This window comes from Rhinoraja longicauda, chromosome 3, assembly GCF_053455715.1.
Source record: "Rhinoraja longicauda isolate Sanriku21f chromosome 3, sRhiLon1.1, whole genome shotgun sequence".
Lineage (NCBI taxonomy): Eukaryota > Metazoa > Chordata > Chondrichthyes > Rajiformes > Arhynchobatidae > Rhinoraja > Rhinoraja longicauda.
The window spans coordinates 30,387,909-30,399,620 of NC_135955.1; the positions used below are offsets into that span (position 1 = coordinate 30,387,909).

The following is an 11,712-nucleotide window of genomic DNA, read 5'->3' on the forward strand; positions in this document are numbered from 1 at the left end:
AGCAAAGGCCAGAGGTGAAGAGACAAGCAGTGTGAGATAAGAAAAGAAGATCTGCAAATTGTGAAGCCAGAGGAAGGAATGAAGGGAAAGGGGTGTGAATCCAGGTGGGGCACAGGGAAGAAGGTTGGGGTGGGGTGTTGTCAATAGGTTAGTTAACTGTAATTGAAGAATTCAATGTTCATACTGTTAAGTTATAAGGTACCCAAGCAGTGAGGTGCTGTTCTTTCAGTTTGCGTGTGGCCTCACTCTAATAATGGAGGAGCCCAGGATTGAAGGGGAGTTAAAATGGTTAGCAGCCAAGAGAGCTAGCAGGCTTTGGCGGACCAAGCACAAGTCTCGCCAAGCATGCACTAGGTGACCATTTCGCCGAGCAATCAGATTGGTCAGACTGGATGTGCCTCTGACAAAGCCATGCTGGCTATCTCTGATTAGTCCATCTTTCCAGGTGATCATTACTCGCCAGAATTTTTGACAATAACTACCTTACGACTGATGTTAGGCTCGCAGGTCAGTAATAACCAGGCTTTTCCTGAAAAGGATGAGCATTTTAATTCCTCAGACAAATGAGTCAAATTTCTGTTCTGAATCCTGCCTAGTTTCTTACAACTCTTATTCATTTGATTGTTTCGGTATTGTCTTTAAAAAAAGACAGCCTAACTATGTTTATTCCCATGTCTTGTATTGCTGACCATTCAGTCAAGGAGATCAAATGACTCCCAATACCATGTGTATGAGGAATTTTATTTAGTACCAACAAAAGTGTACATGACCAATTTGGCTGGTTTAACTCTTTTTCTTGCAATGTAGCTCATGGGGAACTCTTCAGTCTTTTGGAACAATTTCTATATCAAAGGATGCTTGAAATATTACAGAAATGGCCTTGCTATTTCCTTTGTGACTATTCTGTATTTGCAGACTTTCTGTCAGGGATTGATGCTTTTTCCACAAACTTTCAGTATTCCATACCTTCCTGTAAGTGTTCTTTCTGATTTGTCTGCAATTTTTTCTTGTTTTTGTTATTACCTTTGGTACACTCTTTACTAAAAATGTAAGTAAATTACTCAATTAGTTTTGTTGCTGTTCCTTCCTCTTGTAAATTTGGTTTCTACAATCTTTTTTTCATTTCCCTTTTAATGCAGTCTCCACTGATTGTAATGGGTGCTTGATCTCAATGTAATTTACTGCATTTGGTTGAATCATAAACAGATTATGTCTGTCCATTTCATTCTCTTGTGGTAAACCTCATCACTTTACTGTGCTAGCAAGTGAGAGTTGCTCGCTTTCTTGATGAGAGTTAACGCTTTCTTGACGAGCTAAGATCAAAATAGCAAATGAAAACTGAGGATTAAATGGTAGCTTATGAATTTTGCAGCCAATTTTGATTGTGTTTTTCATTATCGTTCTGTTATGCTCCTGTTGATGAATCTAATTGCAAAACTTTAGTGAAGCCACAACTTGCTAATCTCCTGCATTTGTGAATTATTCCCATTAACAAGTTGTGGCTTTACTGAAGAATTTACTGATTTTCCCCAAATAGTGGCCTGGTTCAATGATACATTTGGGGTCTCTGGTTAATTCTTGCAGTACTGCTAAATATTGTGCACAATTAGAGGCTACGCCTGATAACCATATTGCAAAATGGTTTCATTACTTGCAAGTTCCTTTGTATTCCATCCTTATACCACTTTTCTCTGTGCTTAATTTATTTTTATTTTGTATTATTTACTCCCAGACTTGGTTTTGGCCATGGGTTTAGTTTTTAATTTGTACTTCTGCCCTCAATTGATTCCCCTTTACCTTTTTTTATGAACTTCTCCTGTTAATTCATAAAAAGAGCAAATTTCCTGCTTCGTTGATGCATTGTTGATATCTGAGGTATGAAATATGTTTCCTAGAGGAGTGGGTACTAGTGGGGCAGCGAGAGAAGAAATTGTAGGAGGTCTAGCTGAGATATATGAATCATCGTTAGACACAGGTGAGGTGACATATGACTGGAGTATGGCTCTGTTTAAGAAGGGCTGCGAGGAAAGGTTGGGAACTCTCGATCTGTGAGCCTAACATCTTTGGTATGTAAGTTGCTGGTTTCTGAAGAGGTTTCTGAAGGATAAGAATTGAATGCATTTGGATAGTGGCTTTCAACGTGGGAGATCGAGCCTAATGAAGTTGATTCAAAAAGTAACCAAAAAGATTGACGAGCGCAAGGCTGAAGACATTATCTTTACACCCTTCAGCAAGACCTTTGATAGGTTACTGCATGGTAGGCCGCTCTGGAAGGTTAGATTACATGGGATCAAGGGAGAGTTAATCAACTGGATAGAGAATTGGATTCGTGGAAGGAAGTAAAGGGTAGTGGTGGAAGGTTGTTTATCGGACTGGAAGCCTGTGACTTGTGGTGTGTCTCATGGATCTGTGCTGGCCCCATTGCTGTTTGGAGTTTATTTCAACAATTTGGATGAAAAGGCATATTTTGTAAGCTTGCAGATGACACTCAAGTAGGTAGAATTGTAGATTGTTAAGATGCTTTTCAAAAATGACACCTAGATCTTGATCATCTGGACAAGTGGGCTGAGGAATGCCTCGTGGAGTTTAATGTAGATAAGTGTATGGTGTGGAATTTTGGGAAGTCATACCAGGGCAGGACCTTCACTCTGAATGGCCCAAGGGAGTGTTGGAGGGCAGAGGTATCTATGAGGGTAAGTATATAGTTCCCTGAAAGTGGCATCACAGTTAGATAGGTTGTTGAAGAAGGCTCTTGGTACATTGGCAGGGTATTGAGTACAGAAGTTGGGGCATAATGTTACAGTTGTACATGACATTGGTGAGGTTGCATTTGGAGTACTGTGTCCAGTTTTGTTCACCCTACTATGGGAAAGATGTCAGTTAAGAGTTCCGAGAAGAAATAAGAGGATGCTGCCAGGACTCGAGAGCTTGAACTACAGGGACAGGTTGGGCAGACTAAGATTTTATTCCTTGGAGTGTGGGAGGTTGAGCGGGTGAACTTATAGAGGGTTACCGACCACAATGTACAATAATGTAAAGGGGTGGAGACTAATGGTGAGGTTGGTGTGGTGGTGGTGGAGTGGGGGGAGGGGTGCATAATGTGCCTTGGCAGTAATTTTACTGTTGCTTGTTGCACAGTGCATTTGGAGGAAAATGTATACGTTTCATAAAGTGAAATGACAGGATCTGTTTCGAAATTCTCTGTTGATTAGCTTAGACCAAAACAAGGACATTATTTTTCGGGGGGGGGGGTTAAATAAATGTGTTGGGGGGGGGGGGAAGGATTTAATTAGCTTTCGTTTTTTAAGTGAAGACATTTTAATTGTCAACATGTTAAATTTGTTTATGGTGCTATTTTATTTTTAAGTGTCATCTATTTTATTTATATTTCTAGGTATTTGATATTCTACTGTCCATATGACAAGTTCTACAAATGCTGCAACTTTTTACCATCCAAATTATTTATAGCTGGTATGAAAGAAGTAACAAGAGCCCGCAAAATTGTCGCAGGTGTAGTTGATGCACACAGCCGTTACAGAAATGGGTGGCTTGCTGTAATTGCTGTTGGATGGGCTAAAGGTATGAAGCTGTTTCATTCAAAATGTACATGATATTCTTTTTTAAGACCATGTTTCTTTTTGGGTTTTTATTCTTGCCTGCAGTTCAGAAAGCATTAATTCCTGTTGTCAGAGAGAGGAATCTTATCACATTGGTATTGGCTGACTTTCACCATCTGGCTAGCAATCAGGAGAAGCAAGTTGGGCTACTTTTATTTCTTCTCTTTCTTTCCACCTGTGCCACGAAAGCATGGTTAAATACAAATGGGTGGCAGGGAGAAATTTATGCTTATTCTGCAAAATATAATTATAGAGTGCATCTTACGTGTCTGTTCCTTATATAGTGATTCAGATATTACCCAATTCTAAACGTTAATTTTTTGTTGTCTCTGTCCAAAGGTGCTGGTTCTGGGTTGATATCCAACTTTGAACAATTGGTGCGCGGTGTATGGATGCCTGAAAGAAATGAGTTGCTGAAAATGTCCTAGTACGTAATGGCTTTGAAATTGCATTGAATTTGTTTTAAACTGAAGTAACAATGAGAAAATCTCTTCCAAGTCATTTCCAATTTTTGTGTTGTCTTCTTTAAAACAAATTGTCTTAGCTCTTAATGTCCCTTTTAGTTACCCCCCCTTCCCCCCCCAAAGATAAATACTTGGTAATATAATTGTGTTTCATAAATGAAAATAAAGCATCTTGTAAAGATAGGAAATTGAGGCAGCACAGTATATTGGAAATGTTATTGCTTATGGGATTTTATAATGATTACAGTAAAGATTAATGTGCCGGTGAAAATATCCTAAATTCATCGAACAGCCAAAAAACCAATGCCAAGACTGGTATAGAAAAGATCTTTGATATTGTTGCAATTATTTTTTCCACCTGAAAGAAAATAATATATTCTTACCCATTTTTTATTGTCCTTGTGTAAGTAGACTATCCTGTCATCTTGCAGGGAGAAAGAAGCATAAAGACCATTTTTAAAATAATTGCTATTTGATCTGGTCATTTCCCCATTCAATATGAAGAAGTTATTCTCTGCCATAATGGTAGTAAAATGTTTGCCAATGTTAAAAAATCTAGTCATGTTGCTTTCCTGGTTTTGATTTTAAAATCACTAAATACCTTGTATAGAATAAAATACAATGGGTGCTGGAAATCTGAAATAAAAACATAAAATGCTGAAATATTCAGCGGGTTGCTTGGCATCTTGGGGGAGAAAAACAGTCAACTTTTTGGGAAGTTGAATGGTCATTTACAGAGTTCTGGTCTATCCTTGGGTTTTCACCGATCTAGTCCTTTCCCAGAGTTACGGTTATGTTCCAGTATTATAAATAATAGAATGAGAAAGATGAGTACATGGGCATATAACATCCACTTAAAGAAGCTTTTTATCCAGCTGAATGTCCCTTTTCTGTTTCTTTTCATCTATTTTCTGATGTTCGCTTACAAATGGAAAATATTGACAATATGCCTCAGTCAGGGTGGTGCAAATTGTGGGTGCAGTAGGTAGCTATACCTTTGGGTTTATTTTAGATTTTTTTTGCTGTATAGCTGTCTAATCATTATGTATTGCATAATGTCTTTATCATTGGTCATGTCCAATGAAGGATTAATTATCCTGTTTCTGTTTCAGTGCAACAAAAGTAACTCTCATAGGCGCTGTACTCTTTACAATGCAAGAGATGAATCATCTGCCTATTACCAGACACAACCTGATCTTTTTGTACACTATGTTTGTAGTTTCAACAAAGGTACGTGAATATTATCAAATGTCTTATAATGATACTGATGCAGAAGCTCAAGAATAAAGATGTGGTAATGGAGCTGTTGCTGATTCCTTATATTTAACTTTTGTGGGACGATTTAACATTTTTGTGTCAGCAAAACTAGCAAGTTCATTGCGAGTCCAGGATTTATACATTTTCTATTTTTGGTGCTGTGAATAAGAAATGAACAAACTATGATGTCAGATTGGTGGCGAAATATTTTTGAATTGCCTGACAAATAATATTTAATACATATGGAAACACAGAACTGAATTCATCTTTGCTTCAAACAGCTGGAGACCATCTGCAAGGATAATGGATTATCAAAGTTTTACTGTGTTGGGTTGGGTTCGGTTGCTTGTCTATTATGTTATAAGCTACCCAAGTGGAATACGAGGTGCTGCTCCTCCAGCTTGCATGTGACATTACTCTGGCAAGCGAGGAGGCCTAGGACAGAAAGGTCAGTATGGGAAGGGGAGTTAATGGTTAGCAACTGGGAGATCCAGCAGGCCTTGGTGGACCCAGCATAAACATTCAGCGAAATGGTTGCCGTCTTGCCGATGTACAGGAGACCACATTAACAACTGGATGTAGTAGATGAGGTTAGTGGAGGTGCACATAAACCTTTGTCTCACCTGGCAGCATGCTGGGATCCCTGGATGGATGTGAGGGATAGGTATAAAGACAGGCGTTACATCTCTGCAGGAGAGAGTACCTGAGGAGGAGGTGGTTTGGGTGGGAAGGGATGTGTGAACCAAGGAGTTGCGGAGGGGAAAATCTGCGCGGAAGGCAATAAGGATGGGGATGGGAAGATGGATCTTGAAGTTTTCTCCACCCTTCTCCTGACTTGGATTGCTCCCTCTCTCCCCTCCCCTTTCACCTCCACTCCCCTCCGGCCCCATAACTCACACCTCTCTCTTCGCTATCCCACACTTTATCTCCCCACACCTCCTACCTCCGTCCAACCATCTGCTCATCAAAAAATTCCCCCATCACCTGCATCCATCCTCCACCCACCAGGCCCTGTCCTAACCTCCTCTCTTCCAGCCCCCTCTCCCATCACCACAATCAGTCTGAAGAAGGGTCCCAACACGAAACACCACCCACCCATGCCCCCCAGAGACTTGCTGAGCCAATCTTTCACTCAGTGTGCTTCCTTGTAAACCAGCATATTTTTCTTACCATGATCCAAGTCATTTTGTAGTTCAGAAAGCAGAGAGAATATAATAGCTTTATTCGTATGACTTCTCAGGGAAATGTGGTGACATAAAACTGGCCACTGCATTAGTATGGGGACCACTTTCAGGTTCTTTAATATTTTATATACAATCTGTTTTTCAGTCTTGAAGGTTCAAATGTGATAAATGCTGGAATCATATGTCTATTCATAACTACATAAATATGCTTTCTTTTGGCTTTTTTATATATTCTGTTTATTATTAACCCCCATTCTCAAGTAACTTACAGAAATAAAATTAGTGAAAAAACATCCCAAGTAGTACTTATTGTAATATTTTGTGATCAGGTATATTCTATTTTGAAGTGCAAATTAAACTTGCATGTGCTTGATTTGGAGTTTTTGAAAGAAGAGGCACATCTATACTTTGGACCCTTGAAATTTTCATGCTGACTTATAAGTTATAACATTACATTTAAATGACGAATAGATAACAAAAAAACATTGGGTCTACTTGTTTTTGGTCTGCTACTGCAAAATTGTTGCTTTTGGCTGTTCTGGTGGAATCTAGTTGGTACAAATGACCATAATAATTAACCATAAATTGCCATTCTGAGGGGCTTCTGTGTTATTTCCCTGTCAATACAGTGGTCTTTGGAAAGGACAAAAAGCATGTGCAAAGGGAAGTTTTTTTTTCTTATTTCGTTAATTGGATTTTGTGAATTTAATTTCAAATGCTGCTGGGTGAAGACATACATTTATTAGAGCTTAACGAACATGCTGTTTTTATTAACATTGATTGAATGCTTAGGATGACGAGAAGAAAGTCCATCTACTTATAAACTAAAGGATTTTTGATCATGGTGTGATGGCAGTAAATATAGGATACATATCTATGAGATTTGGTAACCGGTCAAACAGAATAAAAAGTCAGAAATCTTTTGACCATTGTGGGACCTCTATGGTATCGGGCTTTCCATTTGGAATGCAACTTTATTTTGTGCTCGAGAAACACTGTTCTTCTGGAAATGTGTGTGTTTTTTAATGCAGATTTACAGGAGGATCCTGACAAACAAGAAGAAAACTAAGTATGTTTTGATGTTTCTGTAAATTTATGCATTGATCAAGGGTGGCACAGTGGTAGAGTTGCAGCCTTACAACGAATGCAGCGCCGGAGACCCGGGTTCGATCCCGACCACGGGTGCTGTCTGTATGGAGTTTGTACATTCTCCCTGTGATCTGTGTGGGTTTTCTCCGAGATCTTCGGTTTCCTCCCACACTCCAAAGGCGTACAGGTTTGTAGGTAAATTGGCTTGGTAAATGTAAAAACTGTCCCTGGTGGGTATAGGATAGTGTTAACGTGCGGGGATCGCTGGTCGGTGTGGACCCGGTAGGCCGAAAGGGCCTGTTTCCACGCTGAATCTCTAAACTAAACTAATAAACTAAACTAAAGTATCGCAATGCCTGGACATGTATGTGTTTTGGTGTGTGCTCTAACTTTATTCCTTCCCTAATAATGGCTGTTGTATAGTGTTAGAAATAAACTTTCAGCATGTACATCATAATCCAGGTGCAATGTAACAACTTTTCTTCGGGATGAGCAGAAAATTGAAATGTAATTACTTCTGCTTCATTTTTTTAAATCCTATTGTATATCGTCTCTTTTGTGATTGAGGTTATGGTTGGAAAATTAAATAGCTAGGTATTTGATTTAATTTTAAATCTTGAATCTTGAAAATTTTTGACATGTCTTTTAAGTATTGAAAGTATGATGCGGCTTTTGACGATTGCTTCCAAATAGTTTTCATGAATTCTTGGCAATATTTCACTTGTTTGAATCTACTGGCTCTTGATGCTACTAAATATTTAGAAGATGTATAACTTTGGATTTTTGTTTTGTGGAATGGTTTTGTGGAAATATGATCCAAATTTATCTTTTTCACGGATGGTTGTAAATTTAGGTAATTATCCCACATAGCCAACTGAATTCTCAACCAAAACCCAGTGCTGTAAGAATGGAATTGCACCGTTAACTACCCAGTAATGAATGGGGTTGTGCAACTAATTAGTGCTAGGGATCATATTCATAGTTGACAAATAACATTCAGAAATGTTGATTGTGCACAAGTTTTTTTTTTCCCTCGGCAATCTTTGAACACTATGGTATGAATAACTATTTTCATTTACCTCCATTTTGCCTTTTAAATTTTCCTTCATTAAAGTATGAGACATTGCCAGTAAGACCTCATGTTGATCAGGTTTGTGATCTTGTTATTGCAATAATATTGTCTATATTGAGATCTTGTATTTACTGGGCTAAGACATAGTAGAAAACTGCTCTTAAGGCTTTTTGTAAGAGAAAACTGAATGTTCCAAGAAGAGGGTTAAAGTTTTAGTGTTGCTCATAAAGAAAGAAGTCTCACTAAATATTTATGACTTTTTAAAAACTAGAATGCTATTATTGCTGCTGGCTAGCACGACTGTTACACAACATTGCGTCCTTTTTACAGCTTGCCATATTTTAAATATTCATTTACTTTTGACTTTGATCAGGCCGGTGGTACAAATTGGCCAATATATGATTTTGTATTTTAGGTTGCAATGGTGCTCTTTAACATTCATCATTCACCTTTTGCACCAATGGAAATTGCCTTGTACCATATGGCTTTTAGCTGGCAATCCAGTTCCTCTGAAGACCATTTTAAAACGGAAGATTCCAATAAAGAAGAATTACAGGGGAAACAATGCCCTGCTCCCTCAGGTATCCCTTCTGAAGAAATGGAAAAGATAAAAAGGAGGAAGACAAAGAAATCGGAATAAGAAACTCTTCAACTTGAGAATCCAGAATATTTATTTTCTGGTGGACCTTTGTTCCTTTGAAAGCCTTTTAGGTGAAGTTTGAAATTAAGAAACCATTTAATAGCAGAAGCATTAATAAGTGGCATAATAATAGTGACCTACAAAATAAAATGTACTTGGGGATAAATGATTGGTATCATAGAATTCAAGTAGAAGGCTCTTTAAAGAAAATAGACTAAAGAAGTTATTGGAATAAGGTTGACTCTTATTAGTGTTTAAGTAGGAAGTATATTTGAAGCCTGTGAACAATTTTCAAGTGTCCTTTATTTAATGCAAAAAAAATATTGCTGCAATTTTGTGTTTATATCTAGATTAAATATTGTTTAAAAATTGAAATGAATTAATGGAAAATTTATATGTGAGGAATTATTCCACTTTTTAAATTCCACAAGTGCTAGCAAATATCAAAATTGTACATTCCACAAAAAGCAATACTGTAAGACCAATCACTAAATGATGGAAAAAAACGTTTTTAAACTCTGGAAAGGAAAATTTCAACAGTCTAGCTTTTATAGTCAATGGCCTGAATATGAGAGCCAGCTCTGTTATAGTTGCATTTTGGCGGACTCAGTCAGATGTTTATGAATACACCTTCAATGTTACTTTTTGTATTGCTTGAGACTATTTTACAATATATTTTCTAATGATTTTTGGCAAGGTAAATGTTGGTGAATATAGAGGGAAGTAGATAGTTCAGACAAGTATATTACATATACAAATATTATTTCAATTTGAACCTATGGATCTAAACTTTGTCTGTCATGCTATTTCTCCTCACGGTTTGTTCATTGCATTCAAAAGAAACTGCTACTCCAGTTTTTAATCCCCTCAATTTAATCGACAGAAAACAAAATTAATTTAGAACAAGTTCTATGGCATAGCCAGAATGTTGAGATTTTCACGTACTTTTTCGAAGATAGAGGATAAATGTTTGTTTTTGTGAACTATAAACTTGGGATTTGCTTACCAACTGAAATGTTTGTTCTCTGCAATGAAATAGTTTTATTTGTATGCAAAGTGAATTTGTCCTCTTTTAATTAACCATGTTTATATCACCCAAGCACATTTTTTTATGGTGCAATTCTGGTTTGCGATTTTTTTTTTATAAAGGGTACCAATTTGTAAAACATTTTTTATACCAGTTTCTACAGAACGCAATGACAGCTATAAGAGGTAGAAACATTACCTTACGGTACATTTCCGTACAATATGATCAGGGAATTTGTCCAGAATCCTATGATGTGAAAGAGGATCTCAGTTTTGATGTGCAAAAACTGCAGATGCTGGAAATCTGAAATAAAAACAGTAAATTCTGGAATTACTCAGCAGGATAGGCAGTACGTATGGAGGTGATGAGCAGAGCTAGCATTTCAAGCTGATACCTATTCACCAGAACAGATGAAAGATATAGGTACAGATGATCTGATATATTAATTTTGTTTTTTTACCTCCACAATGTTGCCTGTCATACTGAGTATATCGAGCATTCTGTTTTATGTCTGAATTTATTCTCTTGACTTGATTATATTTTCCAATGTGAAGTCTGCGAAGTGTACGATTGGGCTTAAATGCATCATAAATATTTTTATTGGAACCATCCTTGCCTTAACTAAAGGTAATGAGTGTGATGAATTTGAGCAAGTATTGACACATTATCAGCATTCTACAGAATTGATCACTTTTATAATTTCTGGATAAATGGTGATTTGAAATGTAAAAACCTTTTGTGCAGAATTTTATAATGTGTACTTTGACTGAATTTACAAATTAAAATCTTTTTTTCTCAAGCTATGTGTTTAATGGTGTTGATTTAGAATCAGAGTCAAACAGCATGGAAATAGGCCCTTCTGCCCAGCTTGTCCATGACGATCAAGGTTCCCCTCTACACCAGTCCTACCTGCACGTGTTTGGCCCATATCCATCTAAACCTTTCCTATCCATTTATCTGTCCAAATGCCTTTTAAATGTTGTTATAGTTTCTGCCTCAACTACCTCCTTCGGCAGCTCATTCCATATACCCACCACCCTCTGTGCGAAAAGGTTGCCACTCAGATTCCTATTAAATGTTCCCCTCTCATCTTAAACTTATGTCCTCAGGTTTTTGATTCCCAGACGCTGGGTAAAAGACTGCATGTACCCTATCTATTCCCCTCATGACCTTATACAATAAAAGATCACTTCTCATCCTTTATTCCAAAGAATACAGTTTTTAGCTTGGCCAATCTCTCCAGTCCAGGAAACATCCTCAATCTCTCAACATCCTGGCACTTTTTTCCAGCTTAACAACAACTTTCCTCTAACAGGGTGACCAAACCTCAACACAATTCTCTGTCTGAGGCCTCACCAGCAC

General features: G+C 37.6%; 1 protein-coding gene across 5 annotated transcripts in view; it reads left to right on the top strand.

Annotated features, from left to right (window-relative positions):
* The window catches only part of LOC144591374 (trimeric intracellular cation channel type B-B-like), a 30,826-nt gene extending 19,711 nt beyond the window's left edge, over positions 1-11,115 (top strand). For all 5 annotated transcript variants that reach the window (XM_078395589.1, XM_078395601.1, XM_078395605.1 and 2 more), the window contains 4 exons: positions 3,395-3,579; positions 3,957-4,044; positions 5,194-5,311; positions 9,099-11,115. In XM_078395589.1, the coding sequence (XP_078251715.1) occupies positions 3,395-3,579; positions 3,957-4,044; positions 5,194-5,311; positions 9,099-9,323 (616 nt within the window). In that variant the 3' untranslated portion in view covers positions 9,324-11,115. The remainder of the gene's footprint in view (positions 1-3,394; positions 3,580-3,956; positions 4,045-5,193; positions 5,312-9,098) is intronic.
* The last annotated feature ends 597 nt before the right edge of the window (positions 11,116-11,712 follow it).